The following is a 22,659-nucleotide window of genomic DNA, read 5'->3' on the forward strand; positions in this document are numbered from 1 at the left end:
ATCAGCCATGATCATATTGAATGGCGGTGCAGACTCGAAGGGCAGAATGGCCTACTCCTGCACCTATTGTCTATTATCTATTGTCTATTCTTAGAATGTTTTAAAGATAAGAATATGAGCTATTTCATTGGAGTCTTATGTTACAGACTTTTAATTTAAAAATCATACAAGTTGCAGGTCAGAAGAATGTAATCACAGACGCGTTATCGCAGATTTAACTGATCGAGTTTAGCTGAGGTATTATGAAGATGTGGGTGTACCTTTAAGAGAGTGAAGGACTTGGCAAGTACGCAGAGTGCTGGAGAATCTACAAAGTCACATTTGATTCAGAACAAACCGAACTCAGAACAATCCAAGTTGCTATGAGACAAAAATACAAATTCAAATTTGGCCAATCAGCTTAAAGTGTACTGTGAAGAAATACCAAATTCCAACCAAGTATATTGTCAATCTTAAAAGCCAATAACACAATCCAATGCTCTGGGGTATGAGGTCAGGGAAATTTGAACAGTTGAGAGGAGAACTGCCAGGTCCTAGCATGTAACAGACTGCTTGAAAAAAAATCTCTCTTTAAAAGTCCCTTTTCGATCAGTAACCTGTGATGCAGAAATTCCTGACAAGGAGAAAAGAAGACACACGAAGATCAAAAGATAACCTATAGCTGCCTGGCTTTGAGATAAGAAGTGTTGTTTTGTAAATCTTAATTGAGAGTTTTATCAGACCACTATTATAGAAGGGAAGGTAAAAGATAGGTTTGAGAAAGAAATTGTAAATAGTGGGTAGTTAATTATTCTCTGTTATACATTAAGAAATAAAGTTGTTAGTTTTTACTTTTCTTAGTTCTTGGCCACTCGAATTCCTACAGATTACTGCACGGGATAATTATTTTCTGTGTTGCTGGTTTTAAATTAAGCAGGAGAGTTTACCTCGTGTCATAACACATTTCTATCCATGTACATGTCCAAATGTCTTTTAAATATTGTAATCGTACCCACCTCTACCACTACTTCTGGTAGCTCATTCCATATACCCACTCTCTGCTTGCAAACGTTGACCCTCAGGTCCTTTTTGAATCTTTCCTGTCTCACCTTAAGACTCTGCTGTCTGGGTTTGGACTCCCACAACACCCCACCCAAAACCACCATTCTCCCCCCACTCCGGCCAACCTCCTGCACAAAGTGATGGCAATTCATCTTATCTATGCCCCTCATGATATTATAAACCTCTACAAGGTCACCCCTCAGCCTCCTACACTGCAGGGGGAAAACAATCCGAGACTAACCAGCCTCTTCTGTAACTCAAACCTGCCAGTCTCATTAAGATCCATCGATCATGGCTGATCTCTACCTCAATTCCTTTTTCCCGCATTATCCCATATCTCTTGATATAAGCATCCACAAATCTACCTCTGGCTTTAAGATACTTAATGATTGGACTTTCGCACCCCTCTGGGGTTTGAAATTCCAAAGATTCACCACCCCCGAGTGAAAAATATTCCTCTTCATCACAGTCCCAAATGCCTGCCTCTTATCTGAGACTGTGTCCCCTGGTCTTGACCAGCACCTCCCCTCCATACTGGCCCCAGCAGGGGAGCATCTTGTTAAACTCTGTCAGAATTTTAAATGATATTGGAGGTGCCGGTGTTGAACTTTGGTGCACCAAGTTAAAAATCACACAACACCAAGTTATAGTCCAACAGGTTTACATGGAAGAACTAGCTTTCGGAGCACTGTTCCTTCATCAGGTGGTTGTGGAGTATAAGATCGTAAAACACAGAATTTATAGCAAAAGTCTACAGTGTGATGCAACTGAACTTATATATTGAAATAGACCTGGACAATCCAGGTCTAGCTTTGAATCCATATATAGCTTTGAAGTCAGGTTGTTGCTGGGTTCACCCTGATTTGGGAGCCTTGGGCTTCCTGCTAAATATTCCACAGCCTCCGAGCTTTTTCATCACTGACCCATGATCTTATTTATCTCTGGGGGGAAAACAGCCTGACAACTTACTGAAATAAAAAGCATTTTGCCTTTTGTCTGAACTATTCATGCCCCCAGGTTGAATGGCATTTGCATATCTCACCCACCTATTTCATTTTAATCCTGATTCAGTTAGTAGGAGCTTACATTTTACAATTTGTCCGGCACAAAATATGCACAATTTGTCCTGTGCATATTTTGTGCACAAAATATACCTAGTAGATGTTAGTGCTGAATCCGTGCTGGAGAAACTTGGCCAGTAGCACAGTAGGGTCTGGACAAATGCCTTCTATATTACTTATTGAATGTTGTCAGGCCCCATAACCTTTATGATGTCCAATGTCTTCACCTGTTTCTTGAAATCACAGAGATAATCAAATGGACATCAGAAGGAGGTTGGGATGGGTGGTCCACTTAGCCTTATTTCAAAGCTTTAGCCTCGTCCCTTGGACTGATGTGCTGTGCTCCCCCATTCATTCAGAATGGGGAGCATTGTGAAACCTCTTTGACCAATAATTTGCTTATTTGCTTACCAAGTGGCTCATGACTTGCTGTGGCACAACTGCAGAGATTTGATCTGATCCAATAGTTGTGACACTGTCTATCGCATTCTGCTTCTGTTCGTTGGAATGTGTGTAGTCCTGTGTCGTAGTTTTAACTGGTTGACATCTCATTTTTAAATATGCTTTGTGTGCTCTAAACCAGGGTTGATTTCCTAGTATAATGTTAGAGTGAAGGATAGGCTTTATCATGAGGTTACAGACTGCTGTGGATTGCAATTCCACAGCTCCTGATAGCCTATCGTGCCTCAGTTTTGGATCCCAGTTTTGAATTGCTAGATCTGTTCTAAGTCTATTCCATTCAAAATGGTACTAGAGAACAAGATGGAGGGTGTATTCCACATGAAGAAAGAACTTAACAGCAGCAAAATCTGTGTGGTGGCCCAGTACTATCATGGATGCCTAGCACGTAGATTGGTAAAAAGTCAAGCAGGTTTATCCCTCTGGTTCTCTCACCACTTACCACAGACTGACTGGTAGATATCCACTTCAGGACATGGCCAGCTCAGTTCATTGTGGTGCTACTATGGTATTAAATGTTGAAGGACTCCTCCTGAGTACTTTCTGTGTCCTGCAAGTAGCACTCAACATACTGGAGGTTTACGTACGCAGCTGATGGTACTTAGTTCAGAGTTTCCTTGCCAGTGCATTCATGATCATCATTACTGAGACTAGCATTTTTTTATTCCAGATTTATTAACTTAATTTAAGTCCCCCCCGCTGCCATGGTATGATTTGAGCTCATTTAGAGCATTAGTTGAGTAACGTAACCACAGTGTTACCGTTTCCTTTGTTAGGCTTAGTGGAAAATGCGGATGAAAGGATAACATTGTTTAATTATCCTTTTTTGGAATAATTGAATTATCTTGTATTATATGAACCCAGTTTGAAATGAGGAATTTTGGCAAGTGCAGTGGATTTTCATGTGCAAAGACCGAATCATAGGTCAGGTAATAATTCCACAAGATTCATTAATCTGGCTATTTAATAATGTGCAAGGACGAAGTGATGCATTGCAAAATTAGGAATTTACGACATACGAGTGATCAGCACCCATTTTGGCTTTTGCCATTTTTGCCTTGTCAGTTTTTCAAGGATTTTATATCTTAACCTACATAGAGCCCATTGCAAACTGCTTCTGAACAAGTTAAAGATGCTATATAAATGCAAGTTATTATTTGTAATTATCCTGACTCATAATAGCATTTTAATGGACTATCACCTACTAAGGCTTCTCTTCTTCTAATGATCTCTGTAGGGACAGATATGTCTATGGCATCTATTTCCATGGTGGTGCCACATTCAGTTATGTATCCCTAGTGTTCTGGAGGGTGTTTGTTTCTTTGGAGCTTATGGAGCTGTTCCTTGTAACTTCTCGCATGCTCTGAATGTGTTTAGGTTCATCCAAATATTCAATCCTACAGGGTAGAAAATAAAAGTAAGTTTAAAAAAAACCTTGGTGATAGTGTTCATGACACAACTGTAGCCCTCAAAGGGTTAGAACAGCATTATTAATTTTGTAATCTGCATTTTTCTTCTGAAAGCCTGGAAAATGTCATTTTATTTCTAATTCTCTGGTGTTTGTGTATTTTTGCAGTGTATAGACAACATACGGTGCAATGGTTTAATGACCAGTGTGTTTGAGGAATATTCAAAAGTTACTGTGCCTCATATGATTAGGTAAGTTTCGTTCAAATTGTCCAATGGCTGATTCTCACAATGAATGGATCTTAATGGGGGTGAATTAAAGGAAATCACAAAGCAAAAGGAACAGAAGTAGACCATTGGGCTCCCTGAGCCTGCGGTACCATTCAGTACAATCTACTGCCTCAATTCTACTTTCCCACATACTCCTATTTTTGCTTGATTCCCCAAGAGTTTAAAAAACTTTCTATTTCAAACTTAAATGTATTCTATGATGGAGCATCCCTGACCCTTTGAGGTACAGAATGCTTTGTTAGACCCACATGGAGTACTGTGAGCAGATCTGGGTACCATGTCTTAGGACGGATATATTGGCCTTAGAGGGAGCAATTATACAGGTTTACAAGAATGATGCCTGGACCTCAGGATTTAAATTATGAGATTATACAAATTAGGCTTGTTTTTTCTAGATTGTAGAAGGGTAAGAGCTAATCTGATCAAACTCTTCATGACATTAACAGTAAAACAAAAATAGGGCAGATAAACTATTTCCACTGGTTGGGGATTCCAGCACTAGTGGGCAAAGTCTTAAAGATTAGGGCCAGACCATTCAGCAGAGACATTAGGAAGCATGTCTACACACAAAGGGTGGTAGACCCTTGGAACACTCTTCCACAAATGTTAGTGGGTGCTAGATCAATTGTTAATTTTAAATCAGAGACAGATGATTTTTCTGTTAAGCAAAAGACAGATATAAGGAATTGGGCCACAGATCAGGCATGATGTCATTGAATGGTGGAGCAGGCTTGAGGGATTGAATGGCCTCCTGTTCTGACAAGGATTCACAACCTGTCAAGTGAAGTCATTTCTCCTGATCTCAATTCCAAATGATGGGCCTCTTTATGCTGGGCATGTATCCACAATGCAATTTTGTGAGAGCTTTCCCTGCAGACCGTGCCAAATCATAGAATAACTAACTTAATACTTCTTTTCTTACAGGACTCTTGCTTGCAGTTAGTCTTGACTTTAAACAAACAAGGTAGATAGAATGTGATATAAACTGTGAATGCTGGAGAAATTTCCACAGAAATTGTGGAGAGCAAAACATTTCAGCTCATTTATGCAGAGAAAATTGATATGTGACCGACTTTAGACAAGTCTAGATTCAGGAAAGGTTGGGATGGGGAGCACTAGTGAAGATAAAGAAGGAAAGAAATGGTGAAGAACTAAATAGGAACGTTGTATCACTTTTCATGGTGGAAACCAGCATACTTGAACTTCGAGAGTCAGAAGGCAGAGAGAGTGTAGTGGCCATCATTAAGGAGAAGATGCAGAGGAAGCTGAAAGGTCTGGAGGTGGACACCTCACCCAGACCAGATGGAATACATCCCAGAATTCTGAATGAAATAGATTGTGGAGGCATTAGTAGCAATGTTTCAGAATTACTCGAGTCAGGGAAGATGCCAAATGACTGGAAAATGTTTAAGAAAGGAGGGAGGCAGAAGAAGGGAAATTATACGGCAGTTAGCCAGGCCTCAGTCATTGTAAGATTTTAGTGTCCGTTATTAAGGATGAGATTGCAGAGTATTCGGATGATCAATTCCAATTCAGCCTTGAGTCTGCAATCTATAGCTCCCTTGCATTAATATGCTTAATGAAATAACATTCAGAAGGGTTTGTGAAATTAACTAAAAAATTATTATTTTCCTCAGATCTGATATCCGACTCCATAGTGATGATATGGATATCTGCTTCAGCAAGACACTGAACTCCTGTAAAGTTCCACAGATCCGCTATGCCAGTGTAGACAGGCTGCTGGAGAGACTGACTGATCTGCGCTTTCTTAGCATTGACTTCCTCAATACCTTTTTGCACACCTACCGAATATTCACAACTGCACTGGTTGTCTTGGAAAAGCTGACAGACATCTACAAAAGACCTTTCACCTCCATCCCTGTCAGGTAGGGCCTGATTTAGAGGGATGTTGAATTTGATAAGAATTTAGGTCACTTTTAAACTTTGCTTGTAGGATGTTCACAGCCATTTTGTATTGTCCAAGCATAATTGTTCTAAACAGGTGATGATGGTGGGCTTTCCTGAACTGCTGCAGTCTTTCTTGTGATAGGGCTCCAATAATAATGTTAGGTAGGGAGCTTCAGGATAGTAAATATTAAATAATGATTTAAAAAATAGTGATACAAGTCCAAGATGATGTAAGACTTGGAGAGAAAGTTGTAGGTGATACTATTCACACAGCATTTCTTTTAATGTTAGTGGTATTGTCAAAGTGACTGTGAGTTGCTGAAACACATCATGTAAATTGAACAGACTGGAGCCACAATAAATTCATGATGGAGGGAGTAGATACGGAGTTCAGTTATAGTGATGCTTAGCAATTGAACCTTTCTTCCCTAGATGGTGGTGAGCTTCCTGAGTGTTACGGCTGCACCTATTCAGGCAAGTGGTAAGTATTGTCATATTATGATCAGGAGCTTGGTAAATGATAGTCAGAGAAGTTCTGAGGAATCATGAAGTGAGCCATTCATCATGAAAGACCCATGCTTCCTTGCTCTTGTAGCCAAAGCATTGACATGGTTAATCCATTTTAGCTTCTGGTCAATGGTAACTCCCAGGAAATTGGTTAAGGGGAACCCAGTGGCAGTGTTGTTGTTGAAGGTCAGGGTAGTTGACTGGGTTTTCTCTTGTTTAAGTTGGAGTTACTTAGAATATTACCTGCCACTTTTGTGGTTTTTTTTAAATGTTACCTGCTTGAAGCAGTTATGGGTTGCTTCAAATTGTATAAGTTCCACACAAAGCTGAACCTGTGCAAACAGCTTCAATATGAAGAGGGATAGTTATTGATAAAACAGTGGAACATGGTTGAGCCAAGGTCATTGCTCTCAGGACAGTCAGAATACATGAAGTGAATTTTCTGTAGAGCAGTATTGCCAACACAGAGGCAATTGAAAGTTCAAGATCCCAGTAACCTATTTTGAGATGTGTTTTACTAAACAACTATGTTGCACGTACTAAAGGTCATTGGTTGATCTATAATAACAATGGAATTTGCTGGAAATACTCAACAAGTCTGGAGAGAGACCAGAGCTACCATTTCAGGTCAAGGACTTGCCCAATACTTACTATTTTACTTCAGATTTCCAGCATCTCCAGCATTTGATTTTTGCTTTCAGCTGACCTGTTTCACTTTTATATTTGGGATGATGTCCCATCCAGCAGCATTTCCAACCATTTAGCCATATATCAAAAAAGAATCTACTTAAAGCCTCAAATTAAGAGATAAGCAGAAATATTTTTAAATGCCCTTCATATTTAAAAGAAAGTTATGGAGTAATTATTTTATTTTTGAGATATTGTTTAAACTATTTTCATGTCTTCTAGATCAGGCAAGATGCTCTTATTAAATGAGAGAAACAGCATAATCATTGTTACTATTAGTACAGAGGAACAGGTAGTACAGAAACTCATTGCGAGAATTCTGCAGAACTGCAAGGTCCCATAGGAATGAAGCAGGCTTGGAATGTCGAGTGACCTACACCTCATATTTTCTATATTTTTATGTAATCTGAATGGAGCTTTTCCACTGTCAAAATTCATTCCACCTGAATGCAGTACTCTTTGGCAAGTGTCTGTTTCTCTGTAACTCTCATGTGATTGGGAACCATCACAATTATGCTTTACTCGGTGTAAAAAGAAATGGATTTGGCTCCCGGTCAAGCAATGCTTTGATTTGAAAATTCTTATCCTTGTTTTCAAATCCCTCCCTGGCCTCACCCCTCCCTACCTGTGTAGATTCTGCCAGAGAATCCTCTGAGATATCTGTTCTCCTTTAATTCCAGCTTCTTGAATAACGTGAGTGATTACAGTGTGGTTGCATCTGGGAGCGATTGTATATGTTCCAGGAGGTTTCTAATATAGGATTAAATGTTATGCTATTTGAATATTAACCCTTTCACTATATTTCTCCCCATGAATCAAATTCATATTTACATTTCTGCACTATGGTCTTCAGCTATCTAGGGCTCAAGCTCTGGAATGCACTCACTACTCTTCCCTTCCGAATAACACTATGGATTTACTTACACACCAGGTACTGCAGCAGTTCAGTAAGATAGCTCACCACCACCTTCCAAGGACAATTGGAATTGGCAGTGTATTCAGACATGACTAGAGACTACCCACCATCCCTTGAATGAAGTTTTTTTTTAAATAAAACTCTTTGCCTCTTTACCTCACTTTCCTTCCTTAATAAAGGAAATCTGTTCCTTTTCAATCTAGCTTTTGGTTATCTGACCTAAAATTTCCTGGTATCGTAATTTGTTTAACAATGCTCCTGTGAAGTGTGTTTTGGTGTTTTATATTTCAAAGGAACATATAAATGTAAGATATTGTCAAAGTCATACTCCATTCATCAGCACTTCTAAGTGATACACATCATGCAACTGGATTTGTTCCAAAGTTTACAATTGAAATCCTTTGAAACTTTGACTGCAATCAAGCCTTGAATTATAATTTTCAAGGATAATGTGCATCTTTTGGGGGAGGAGTGATTTTAACAGACGGTGCTATAAGGCTGTTTGAAAGTTTTAATATTTGATGCATATCATTTGAGTAGCCCATGCAATTTGAGGTTGGCTGTCAGCTGATTCAAGATTTACAGCTAAACTACCTTTTTGAGGAAGGGAACCTGGACTGAGAAACACAGAAGCTCTCCAACACATACCTTGTCTTCACTTCATTAAGCACCAAACAAGGGATTCTAGAGCTGTGTGCTCCATCACTCTCTCACACATCATCTTCTGCATTTGTATTTACTGTGCTGGGTCTGAGCAACCAATGTTTTCCCCATTGGAAAGACTAAAATATACTGTAAAGGTGGTGCTTGAGAAATAACTACATTCCTATCGTTGTTCCCATCAACCTACATGACCTGATGAGTTGACAAAATCCAACCTCCCATTCCCAATCAGGTAATTTTCTAATGCTTTGTTCAAATGGTGGAACCCTTGCATAGAATATTATGATTCAATTGGTCCTGAAAGTTCCAAAAATTAATTTACATTTAGAAAGAAATTACAGAGTATAAGCTTGCTCTACATTCAGGCTCACGCCACACAGATGATACAGTGCTGAATGAGCTCTCACTTTCTATTATGTCATTTAGAGCTAGTAAATTTAATTAGGAGATGCAATATTAGAAGTTGCTAACTATTGGTTTACCTGAATGTTGTATATTAAGCCAATCAGCAAGTCCAGAATAATCTACCAAGTGGTTTATGTGTGACTTATCTCAATTGTTTACGGTGACATTTAATTGTTAGCATTTGTATGGTGAGACATAATCCTGGATTCCTATAGCTATTGATTTGCTTCAATTGTCCAATTCAATCCATTCCCTTTTCATTTGTAGGTCACTGGAACTGTTTTTTGCAACTAACCAAAGCAACAGATCTGAGCACATGAATGACGGAAAGTCTCCAAGATTGTGTCGAAAATTTTCTTCGCCACCTCCGCTGTCTCTTTCTCGGACATCTTCTCCTGTCAGAACTCGGAAACTTTCACTCAGCTCCCCTGTGAATTCTAGAATAGGAGTCCTTGATCTTTCCGCATCCTCCATATCTAGTACTTCTACTTTTGCTTATAGCCCAGCTACCTCTCCACCTCCCCTAGCAAGCAAAACCCCACTGGATCTGAGCAAAGGTTCCTCGTCCCTAGATCAGTGCCCTCTGTCCACAGAGGAAAATTCAGAGCATCCCCGCATTGACATATGCAGCAAGTTAAGAAGAAGCATCAGGAGAGGTACAGAAAATTCTTCACTTACTTATTGTTGTGAGATTTGGACCCTTTTCTATGTTTGCCTACTTTTTCTGCAACATTTCTCTTCTAATTTCATATCCTTTGAGGTTACTTGCCAAAGTTTATTCTCCTGATTATAGATTTTGTCGTTGCCTTTGTAGTTCCAAAAGAGAGAGGTTAGTAAATGGGTTAAGTTCAATTTTTAAAGAAAAAATATATTTCCCTACTTAGCTCTTCATTTACGTAATATAAACCACTTTGATTAGCACAGGGGATGGCTTGTATCTCCATGTACAAGGTTAAGCCTTACAGGGGGTGCACCTAAGAAAGGTGATGGCCTTTCCTCTCCCATCCAACTGATTCAACTGAAATAATCAAACATCCATTGAATGTAAGAATTAGGAGGAAGAGGAGGTTCTTGAATCTTCGAGTCTGCTGTGCTATTCAATAATCACAGATCATATTTTTATTTCAGTTTTGCTTTCCTACTTGATAATTCCCTTCATACCAAAAACGTACTGATCGTTGCCTGGAAATAAAAAGCTCAATAACAGAATATCTATAGTACTCTGGGGTTGGGAACTACATTCCCTCTAACTTTTCTCGCTGCTGCATGAACCTCCAAAGACCATGCATAGCATTGGCTTCCACAGCTCAGAGGAAGCGTTGTTGTAAATTTCCAAGATTCGCAACTCCTTGAGTAAAGAAAGTTCTCCCCTCTCAAGTATGGCTGACTCCTTATTTTGAGACTCTTTTCAAGACTCCAAGTGACCTGTCATTCTTCCAGTTATATGGGATGTAGACTCAGTATACTTGATAAAGATTGAGTCTTCCTAATAAGACTGGTATAATCAATAAGCAATGTCCCAACACTACCTGGCTATCATAGAATCCCCGCAGTTTGGAAATAGGCCATTCAGCCCAACAAGTTCACACTGAGCAACCTGGCCAGACCCATACCCTTACCCTACAGGACCTGTAGATAAGACAGCTAACCTACACATCCATGAACGTTGGGTAATTTAGCATGGCCAAACCACCCAACTCACATATCTTTGGACTGTGAGAGGAAACTGGAGTACTCATCGGAAACACATGAAGACACAGGGAGAATGTGCTAACTCCACACAAACAGTCACCCAAGGTTAGGATTGAATGCAGATCCCTGGCACTGTGAGGCAGCAGTGCTAACCACTGAGCCACTGTGCTGCCCTGCATCTAAGTATTGCTGAAAAAGGATATGTTGTGTAAAAGCTTTTTTGGTTTTATAAGAATTCATAAGAAATGCCAATGGAAATGGAAAACAACATTTTTGGTATAATTGGGAGGGATTCCACTCTACCAATCAGAGTGTATCAAAGTGAATCTTCCCTCGCCTCTCATATTGTATTAATGTTATGTCCCCTTTATGATAGTATTTCTTGCAAATTGTCAAGATGTGTGCAAGGCAAAAAGCTTTGACAACATGTCTTCTTTTCAGCAATACTAAAGTTATGCAGTACCAAATAACTATTTTTGATGGAGTTATCTGACAAACAGACTTGAGAGGTTATCCATAGACCTTAGAGACAGTTTACCATTTAACATAATTGGGAATGTGGAGGTGTTCAAGACTAAGACAGTCATGACATATCATGTTGAGAAAGAATACTCCTTTCCAGTAAGGTCTATCATTTTGTGACCTAACTGATAATGGAGAAATCCAGTAGCATTAATTAACAACAACTGACTGGCAGAATTTTCTTACAATCACTCAGGAAATATTTAGGATAATTTTACAATTCTCATTTTCAGTACATTTTAACTAGCTTCATTTTAGCAATGTATAACCTATATTTGTATTGTTTCCATTGATTTTCATTAACTTTATGCTGGAGGTAGTTGAAGGCTAGTCAGAGGTCAATGGATAATTGCTAGTAAAGTGAAAAGAAAATAAGAGAGGCCCGCTGCTAGATTTTGGTGCTTTAACTCATTTATCATTTATTTATGATTAAAACTTCAGTTTTTTGTTATCTTTTAATATTCTTAGGGCTCTTATGATGCAGTGGTAATGTCCCTACTCTAGATTCAGAGGCACAGGTTCAAGTCCCACCTGCTCCAGACGGGTGTAATAACATCTCTGAACAGGTTGACTATTAAAATAAGTTAAATAAAAAATAACATTCTGAGGGTTCTTGTGGTGCAGTGGTAGTATTCCAAACTATAGGCCAGGAGGTCTGAGTTCAAATCCCAGCTGCTCCTGAAGTTTGTTGTACTATCTATGAACAGGTTTGTTAGAAAATATTTTTGAACATTCTGTCCAATTGGTTCCAAAATTTAAGGTAATCCTCATAGTATTACAATGCTGGTTCAAAGCTTTTAGAGGGAGGGAAACTTGGTGCTAATAAGTAACAATGTGAAAAACAGTGATATATCAACGTAACTATTGTCAAAAATTAGTTACATTTTAGATTTAAGAAGTTAAATAAACCACTTAAGAGATTAATTCACTGACTAACTTCACAGTCATTTATTGCCCCTGTCATTCAGGTACCATATCTAGGATGCTAGCTAATTTTTACAACATAATAATAGAACAAATGTCTTTTTTTTTATTTGCTTTGATGTTTGAAAGGAATCTGGACCTTACCATTACTGACATTGTTACTCTTCATATCATGCAACTTGGGAGATATCTTTCTATGATGTAAGCAAGAGAATTTTATTTTGTAGTCGGTGGAATGGTATTCCAGATTTGATCTTTATTATTGTTTTCAAATTTGACATCTTTTTGAAGCGCTGGAGTTTATAGCAACCATAAAGCTGGATAAATCCCTAGGAGCTTACCAAGTACATCCCAGGACACTGTGGGAAGGTGCGGAAGAAAATGCGAGGTGCCTAGTAGAAATATTTGTAACATCTATAATCATGAGTGAGGTTCTGGAGGATTAGAAGGTGGCTAATGTGCCTTTATTTAAGTGGGGTGGTATGGTGGCTCAGTGGTTAGCACTGCTGCCACATAATGCCAGGGGACCCGGGTTCAATTACCACATCGGGCAGCTGTCTGTGTGGAGTTTGCACATTAGTCAGGGGTAAATACAGGGTACGGGAATAGTCTAGGTGGGTTACTCTTTGGAGGGTCAATGTGGACATGTTGGGCCAAAGGGCCTGCTTCCATTCTGTAGGGAATCTAATCAAAGGCTGTAAGGAGAAGCCTGAGAACTATACATCTATGAGCCTGACAATAGTGGTGAATAAGTTGTTGAAGCTGATTCTGAAAGATTGGATTTACATGCATTTAGAAAGACAAGGACTAATTAGAGATATCCAGCATGGTTTATCCAAGGGAAGTCATGTCTCTCAAACTTGATTGAGTTTTTTTAAGGAAATAACCAAAAAGATTGATGAGGGCAGAGTGGTAGATGTTGTTTATATGGACTTCAGTAAAACCTTTGACAAGGTTCCACATGGTCGACTAATTAGTAAAGTTAGATCACGGGATTCAGGGCAAACTTGTCAGTTGGATACAAAGTTAACTTGACATGAGGGGGTTGTTTTTTGGACTGCATGCCTGTGCCCAGTGGCTTTTCACGGGAATGAGTACTGGGTTCACTTTTGTTTGTCATTTAAATAAATGATTTGGGTGACAATATTGAAGGCATAGTAAGTACGTTTGCAGATGACAACAAAATTGGTGGTATATTGGACAGTAAAGAAGGTTATCTAAGATTACAAAGAGATCTTGATCATAGGGTTAAATGGGCTGAGAAGTGGCAGATGGAGTTTAATTTGGATAAATGCGAAGTAAGGCATTTTTGTAAAACAACAAGGGCAGGAGGGTATAAAAGACATTGGTGAGGCCTCTTCTGGAGTACTCTGAGCAGTTATGGCTGCCCTGCTATACAAAGGATATTATTAAATTGTAGAAGGTACAGAAAAGATTTACCAGCATGTTGCTGGGAATGGAGGGGTTGAGTTATAAAAATAAGCTGGATAAACTAGGATGTTTTTTCACTAGAGCGTTGGAGGTTGAACGGTATCCCTCTGGAGGTTTAGAAAATCATGAGGGGCATACATAGGGTGAATAGCAAAAGTCTTTTCCCTTGGATGGGCAAATTCCAAACTAGGGGGCTTATTTTTAACGTAAGAGGAGAAATTTTTAAAAAGAATATGAGGGGCAACTTTTCTACACTGTGTGTGGAATGAACTACCCGAGGAAGTGGTACAGTTTCTACATTTCAAAGACATTTGGATAAGTACATGAATAGGGAAGGTTTAGAGCAATATGGGCCAAATGCAAGCAACTGGAATAAGTTTAATTTGGAAAAATGTTTGGCAAGCACAACTTGGACCGAAGGGTCTGTTTCCATGCTGTACGACTCTGGTTTATGTGCTGTGTCTTACTGCCTTACTATATTCTATTTTTGTCTCCCAAACCTGTGGTCACTTTTCTCAGAAGTCCATGTTTGAATCCCTTGAATCAGGCTTCCTTCCCTGTCACAGAACTGAAATTACTGTTCCAGAAAGTTGCAAATGCTAACCTACGGCAAGCTATCCCTCCTCATCTTATCCACAGCTTTTGACCAGGTTGACCACAAGACACAATCTTCTTCCAAAGTCTCTCCTTGCCCAATAGGGGAGCTTGTGATCATCTGATTCCGTTCATTCACAACCTCCCCCAACACCACCACCACCACCACCACCACCACTCTGACAAATTCATGCTCGACCACTTCCTATTTTTAACCAAAATGCTGCTCTTCTTTATCAACATCATTTCTTATGGCTCTCGCACTGTTTCTAATTTCTCTGACATTCAGTGCTGGATGAGAATAAATTTCCGTCAGCTAAGTACTGGGGAAAATAAAATATTTAAAATATTCAAAGACCCTTACCATTACCTTTGATCTTCACCACAAATTAGTCTCCTAACCACCAATCCCCATCCCTTTTCCAGGCAATAGCTTGAGGTAAAAATCTAACCATATGTAACTTGGTGCTGTATTTGACTGACAGATGACTCACTGACCACATATTTACTCCATCACCAAGACTCACTTCCAGCTCCATAACATCTTCCAACTTTATACCCTCAGCTACCCGAGTTTTTATTTCTATATTGAATATTCTAATGCCCTCCTGGCCAACATCCTTCCTTCCACCTTATACATACTTGAAGTTCATCCAAAATTCTGTTGTCTGCAATGTAACTAGGACAAAATCTACCTCAAAAAGTGATGGAGGCAGAATGATGTAAAAGTTTGAAGTTGGAGGAAGATAGATTCTTGTAGGGCAATGGAATCAAATGTTACCAGCGGTCAGTGCAAATGTGGAACTCAGCACAAACAGATAAACTATGATCTAATTGAATAGCTGAGTTGGCAGAAGGACCGAATGGCCCACTTTTGCTTCTAGTTCCTGTGTTTGTATGCAAGTCCCATTAACCCCTCAACTCTGTGCTCACTGAGCGACGTTAATTCAGACCAGAAATAGCTCAGTTTAAAAATTCCCAGCCTTGTATTCCAATCCCTGTATTGTCTTGCTCCTCCTGATCTCTTCAATCTCCTCTAAACCTATAACCTTTCTGACATCTTTGCATTCCTCTCCTCCAATTCTGGTCTCTTGAGTATTCTGATTTCTATTTTTCCCTAATTTCATTTGATAATGCTCCAGTAAAACTCCTTAGAAAGTTTATGATCCCATGGTGCAGGCATAATTCAAAATAATCAAATTTACTGAAAGACCCACAAATGCAAAGTAAAATAAACAAGGTTCCACTTTTTATGACTTCTATTTTAATGTCAGAATCAGAACCGACATTAAACATTAACAGACAAATGACACTTTGTATAAAAAGTTCACCTTCATTTAAAATAGTTGATGTCACAGAGGTATGTGTTACATAATGACAGCAGCTGAGGCACTCCCTGTAAACTTGTGGCATGAGAGCGCTACTCAGTTCCGTGTCGTATTAGCATTTATTCGTGTGTGATATCTCCTATCCCCTATCTCCTTCTTGGTCTTGTCCTTTTTTGTCTGTGTAAATGCAACAGTTGCTGTTGCTTTGTTTATTCTTATGATGATTCCCAGTTATCCACCACACCATAGTATTTTAAACAATTCCATTTAAATTAACCATGAGTAGTTTAAATTATTGCTGGGAGCCTCGCTTAATTCCAAAAGGCGACAGACAAATTGTTCACTTCGAGACTGGTGTGAGAAACGCTGGCTGGTATATAGTGATTCCTCGAAGTTTACTTCAAAATGCATGGCCTCTTATTTTTGTCAAAGTATGATACCCATGAATTTATTCGCAATATTTCAAAAAGGACAGTCTGAGCTGTCTTTATGGTTTAGAAGGATCATTAATGGTAATTCTTGCCCCCACAACCATTCTAGAGTTTTAACCCCTGTAGTGGAGCATGTTACTGAGAGAAATGTTGGTCTATTATTGTATTAAGATTTTGATAGCATTATTATTTTTCTAAACATGCAGCTTTTCCATCAGCATTTTCATGAAGTCTAATCATATGCTTACAATGGAGATGAATTGTAGAAATATTTGCCTGAAATCTGAGAACCAAATAGTTATTTGAATGCTGATACAACTGAGCCCCAAAGAAAATCTTGCTTGATTGACAACTCTAGTTCTTTGACCCATGTTGTCAATCTCACAATGTTTATATAACCTCAAGGTTAAATCATTTCCAGTGCTTGCAGTTTCTTATACTGATACTTTAAAGGATCTGGAAGACTGTAGTAAGTGGAATGTCATGATCTAATTACTTTTTTTCACATTCTGTTGTCACTATAGTGTTCTGTTTCTGTGCACAGTGTATGGGATAAATGAGCGTGGAGGTCTTGTAGGTGAAAGTGAGGACTGCAGATGCTGGAGATTAGAGTTGAAAGTGTGGTGCTGGAAAAGCACAGCAGGTCAGACAGCATCTGAGAAGCAGGAAAATCAGGCCTCATTCCTGATGAAGGGTTCTTGCCTGAAACATGGAAGTCTTGTAGCCTGGTACAGGGGTATGAGTCATGGGGGTGAATAGCCTGTTATGAGAAACCATTGGCAATGGATGGAGGGAATTGCCTGGCATCAGCAGCATGAAGAGCCATAAATTGGGACAAAGTCTGGCATAGAGATAGTGAGGGCCAAAAGGAAGTGAATGGGGCAGTTTGGTTGTCAGAGGAGGATTTTTTTAACTTAGCATTCATAATTTTCTTCATGTAATCTATGATTCACAAGATTGCTGAGGTTTCATGAGCCCTTTTAAAGCTGGCTGGACTCCATGGAAGTTGTAGAGGACTCAGAATTGTCTTTCTCCTGAATAGAACAGTCAGGTCAGGAGTTCCAGGTCTGGTTTGTAACCTGAACCAGCGCACACCCTTACAACACATACCAGAGAATCAGGAACCCTGGAATGGTGTCAGGAACCCTGGAATTAGGACCCACCACTATTATTAAAGGGCTCCCATGTCCATTCTGGCTGAGTAAAGATCAAGGTTGAACATTCTTCAAAGTGATACAGAGAGGATAGACGACGCAGCAAAAATTTAGCAGGTAGTGTATAATGAGAGAAAGTGTGAGGTTAGCCATTTTGGCAGGAAGCATAGAAAAGCAGCATGTTTCTTTTTAGAAAGAAAGAGATTTCAGAAGGATCTGGGTGTCCTTTTACAAGATCACATAAAATTAGCATGCATGTAAGAATAAATAATTAGGGAAAGGCAAAAGGAATTTTGTTCTTTACTGGAAGGGGCTACGTTCTAAAAGTAGGGAATTCTTGGTGAGACCACACCAAGAATATTGTGTGCAGTTTTGATCTCCATTCTTTAAGGAGGGAGATAGTTGTCTTGGAAGCAATCCAACAATGGTTTACGAGGGAGAATCCTGCAAGATTGCCTTGTGAGGAATTGTTGAGCAAGTTGGATCTATACTCTTATTAAAACATAGAAAATTCTGAAGTTTTTTTTTACTTTTTTCACTGGAAATGGACATCACTGTAGGCTGTCATTTATTGTCCAAGTCTAATTTTTCTTTAGAATCTGTTTGTGGTGATAGGGTATTTACTAAGATGATGTTTGCTCTTGATAGAGGAATCTAGAACTAAGGGATACAAATTAAAAATAAGATGTTCCTCATTAAACACTAAAATGTCTTTTCTCATTGGGTTATTACTCCTTAGAACACTTTTCCATAGAGACTAATGGAGCCGGGTCATTGAATCTATTCAATGTTGAATTAGACAGTTTTTGATCAAGAAGAGAGTAAAGGATTACGTAGGGCAGGCAGGAAAGTACAGTTAAGGCCATATTTTGATTGACTTTGCTTTTTAGTGAATGGCAGAGCAGGCTCAAAGGGCTAAATAGTCTACTTCTGCTATTTCTGATCTACTTAAGGAATTAGAATAAACTAACAAAACCAAATATTTGCCTTTTGTACCAAATTTCCAATATCATGTTTTGCACCAAACCTTGCAATGTACTATAGTTGAAAAGTGTGGTGCTAGAAAAGCACAGCAGATCAGGCAGGATCCTGATGAAGGGCTTATGCCTGAAACGTTGACTCTCCTGCTCATCAGATGCTGCCTGACCTGCTTTGCTTTTCTAGTGCCACGCGTTTCGATTCTGACTCTCCAGAATCTGCAGTCCTCACTTTCTCCTTGCAATGTACTTTAGCCATATTTGCAAATGATACAAAAATAGGTGGAAAGACAAGTTGTGAGGATCACTCAAACAGTCTGCAGAGTGATATAGACAGGTTAAGTGAGTGGACAAAAACTTGGGAGATAGATTATAAGGTGGGGAAATGTGAGGTCATGCACTTTGGTATGAAGAATAGAGGAGCTGAATTTTATTTAAATGGAGAAAGATTGCAGGAAGCTACATAACAGATGAGTTGAGAAATCCTCATCCATGAATCACAAAAAGCTAACATCCAAGTTCAAAGGTAATGGGGAAGGCAATTTTTATGTTGGCCTTTTATACTCCATTCCTTTTGAAATAAAAAGTGTGAAGGTGTTGTTAAACTATGCCTGGCACTCGTCAGACCACAGTTTTGGGGTCTTCTCCAAGGCTTTGGAGACAATCCAGAGAAGGTTCATTTGGCTCAAAACAGGTCTGGAGGGACTGTATTATGAGGAAAGGTTGAGTACATTTGGATCTGTACTTGAAATATAGAAGAATGAGAGGTGACGTTATTGAAACATATAAGCTCCTTAGAGGTAAAAATGAAAATTGTTTTTACACAGCGCCTGTGGGAAGAAAGCAGAGTTAACATTTTGATTTATGTGATGGTAGGAAGCAGAAGGGAACAGTGGAAGGATGCTTGTCGGGCACCATGCCTGTGACTAGTGATGTGCCTCAGGGGTCGATGCTGGGCCCATTGCTGTTTGTTATTTATATCAATGACTTGGATGAGAATGTACAAGAAATGATTGGTAAGTATGCAGATGACATTAAAATAGGAGGTATCGTGGATTGTGAGGAAGATTATCAGAAATTACAGCAGGACGTTGATCAGCTGGGGAAGTGGGCTGAGAAATGGCAAATGGAATTTAATATGTGAGGTCTTGCATTTTGGTAAGTCAAATCAATATGGAGTTTCATGGTGAATGGTAGGGCTTTAATAAGGAGTGTATGGAACAGAGGGACCTTGGAATTCAGGTGCACGGTTCTCTAAAAGTGGACTCAGAGGTATACAGGGCATTGAAGAAGGCTTTTGGCACACAGGCCTTCATCAGTCAGGGCATTGACTATAGAAATTGGGAAGTTATGTTGCAGTTGTTCAGGAGGATAGATCAAGTGAAATCTTAGAAGAGTATAAAGGCAGTAGGTGTATACTTTAGAGGGAAATCAGGATGGCAAAAGGGGACATAAGATAGCTTTGGCAAATAGAATTAAGGAGAATCCAAAGGGTTTTTACAAATATGTTAAGGACAAAAGGGTAACTAGGGAGAAAATAGGGCCCCTCAAAGATCAGCAAGGCAGCCTTTGTGTGGAGCCACAGAAAATGGGGGAGATACTAAACGGGTATTTTGCATCAGCATTTACTGTGGAAAAGGATTTGGAAGATATAGAGTGTAGGGAAACAGATGGTGACACCTTGCAAAATGTCCAAAATACAGAGGATGAAGTGCTGGATGTCTTGAAACGTATAAAGGTGGATAAATCACCAGGACTTGATCAGGTGTACCGTATAACTCTGTGGGAAGCTAGCGAAGTGATTGGTGGGCCTCTTGCTGAGATATTTGTATCATCGATAGTCACAGGTGAGGAACCGGAAGACTGGAGGTTGGCAAACGTGGTGCCACTGTTTAAGAAGGGCGGTAAGGACAAGCCAGGGAACTATAGACCAGTGAGCCTGACGTCAGTGGTGGGCAAGTTGTTGGAGGGAATCCTGAGGGACAGGATGTACATGTACTTGGAAAGGCAAGGACTGATTAAGGATGGTCAACATGGCTTTGTGCATGGGAAATCATGTCTTGCAACTTGATTGAGTTTTTGAAGAATTAACAAAGGGGATTGATGAGGGTAGAGTGGTAGATGTGATCTAAATGGACTTCAGTAAGGCGTTCAACAAGGTTCCCCATGGGAGACTGATTAGCAAGGTTAGATCTCATGGAATACAGGGAGAACTAGCCATTTGGATACAGAACTGGCTCAAAGGTAGAAGACAGAGGGTGGTGGTGGAGAATTGTTTTTCAGACTGAAGGCCTGTGACCAGTGGAGTGCCACAAGGATCGGTGCTGGGTCCTCTACTTTTTGTTATTTACATATATGATTTGGATCTGAGCATAAGAGGTACAGTTAGTAAGTTTGCAGATGACACCAAAATTGGAGGTGTAGTGGACAGAGAAGAGGGTTACCTCAGATTACAACAGCATCTTGACCAGATGGGCCAATGGGCTGAGAAGCGGTAGATGGAGTTTAATTCAGATAAATGCGAGGTACTGCATTTTGGGAAAGCAAATCTTAGCAGTACTTATACACTTAATGGTAAGTTGCTGGGGAGTGTTGCTGAACAAAGAGACCTTGGAGTGCAGGTTCATAGCTCCTTGAAAGTGGAGTCACAGGCAGGTAGGATAGTGCAGAAGGCATTTGGTATGCTTTCCTTTATTGGTCAGAGTTGAGTACAGGAGTTGGGAGGTCACATTGCAGCTGTACAGGACATTGGTTAGGGCACTGTTGGAATATTTTGTGCAATTCTGGTCTCCTTCCTATCGGAAAGATGTTGTGAAACTTGAAAGGGTTCAGAAAAGATTTACAAGGATGTTGCCAGGGTCGGAGGATTTGAGCTGTTGGGAGAGGCTGAATAGGCTCGGGCTGTTTTTCCCGGAGCTTCGGAGGCTGAGGGGTGACCTTATAGAGGTTTATAAAATTATGAGAGGCATGGATAGGATAAATAGACAAAGTCTTTTCCCTGGGTGGGGGAGTCCAGAACTAGAGGGCATAGGTTTAGGGTGAGAGGGGAAAGATATAAAAGAGACCTAAGGGGCAACTTTTTCATGCAGAGGGTGAGATGTGTATAGAATGAGCTCCCAGAGGACGTGGTGGAGGCTGGTACAATTGCAATGTTTAAGAAGCGTTTGGATGGGTGTATGAATAGGAAGGGTTTGGAGGGATATGGGCCGGGTGCTGGCAGGTGGGACTAGATTTGGTTGGGATATCTGGTCAGCATGGATGGGTTGGACTGAAGGGTCTGTTTCCATGCTGTACATCTCTATGACTATGACTCTGTGACCTTGGTAAGGCCGCACTTGAAGTATTGTGTTCAGTTTTGGCCACCTTGCTATAGGAAAGACTTTATTAAACTGAAAAGAGTGCAGTATAAATTTACAAGTATGTTGCCAGGACTCAACAGTCTGAGTTATAGAGAGAGGTTGGACAAGCTAGGACTGTTTTTCTTTAAAGCGTAAGAAACTGAAGGAGGATAATTTATAGAAGTGTGTAAGATCATGAGAGGCATGAATAGGGTGAATACACTCAGTCTTTTTTCCCCAGTGTTGGGCAATCAAGGACTAGAGACATCAGTTTAAGTTTAGAGGGGAAAGAATAAAAGGGAACCTGAGGGGCAACTCTTTCACATAGAATGTGGTACGCATATGGAATGAGCTGACAGTGGAAGTGGTTGAGGTGGGTAATTAACCACATTTAAAAGGCATTTGGACAAATACATGGATAGGAAAGAATTAGAAGGATAGAGCCAAATGGGGTTAGCATTGATGGACAGTTTGACGGCATGGACCAGTTTGGGACAAAGTGCCTGTCTCCATGCTGTGGGACTCTTTGACTCTATAACTTTGAGACCACTGATTCTTCATCAGAACTATTAGTACAGAAATAAAAGCAGATGGTAAACAATGAGGTTATGGATAACAGGCCAGGACAGAAGAAAGGCTGATTAAGTGATAATAAAGACTAAGAGTAGAAAATGTGTTAGTTGTGCTGAATGTAAGCAATATAATGTGATAATGAACCTAGAATTATGTAGGAATGTGTGATTGTGCTAAAAGCAACCCATGTCATAACAGGACTGTCTGTGGAGGGGGTAAAAAAACATGTTGGATGGAACCAAGCTCGATTTCCCATCCCCTCCCTTGTCAGCATTCTGCAGGAATCATTTCCTCTGGGACACCCTGGTCCACTCCTCCTCCATTCTCAATGTCTCCTCGTACTCCTATGG

At 39.8% G+C, this 22,659-nt stretch overlaps 1 protein-coding gene across 2 annotated transcripts in view; it reads left to right on the top strand.

The window, feature by feature from the left end:
• Positions 1-22,659, top strand: part of rasgrf2b (Ras protein-specific guanine nucleotide-releasing factor 2b) — a 229,148-nt gene that overhangs the window by 132,991 nt on the left and 73,498 nt on the right. For both annotated transcript variants that reach the window (XM_043708239.1, XM_043708251.1), the window contains exons 13-15: positions 4,138-4,220; positions 5,897-6,145; positions 9,613-10,001. In XM_043708239.1, the coding sequence (XP_043564174.1) occupies positions 4,138-4,220; positions 5,897-6,145; positions 9,613-10,001 (721 nt within the window). The remainder of the gene's footprint in view (positions 1-4,137; positions 4,221-5,896; positions 6,146-9,612; positions 10,002-22,659) is intronic.

This window comes from Chiloscyllium plagiosum, chromosome 2 (assembly GCF_004010195.1).
Source record: "Chiloscyllium plagiosum isolate BGI_BamShark_2017 chromosome 2, ASM401019v2, whole genome shotgun sequence".
Taxonomy (NCBI): Eukaryota; Metazoa; Chordata; class Chondrichthyes; order Orectolobiformes; family Hemiscylliidae; genus Chiloscyllium; species Chiloscyllium plagiosum.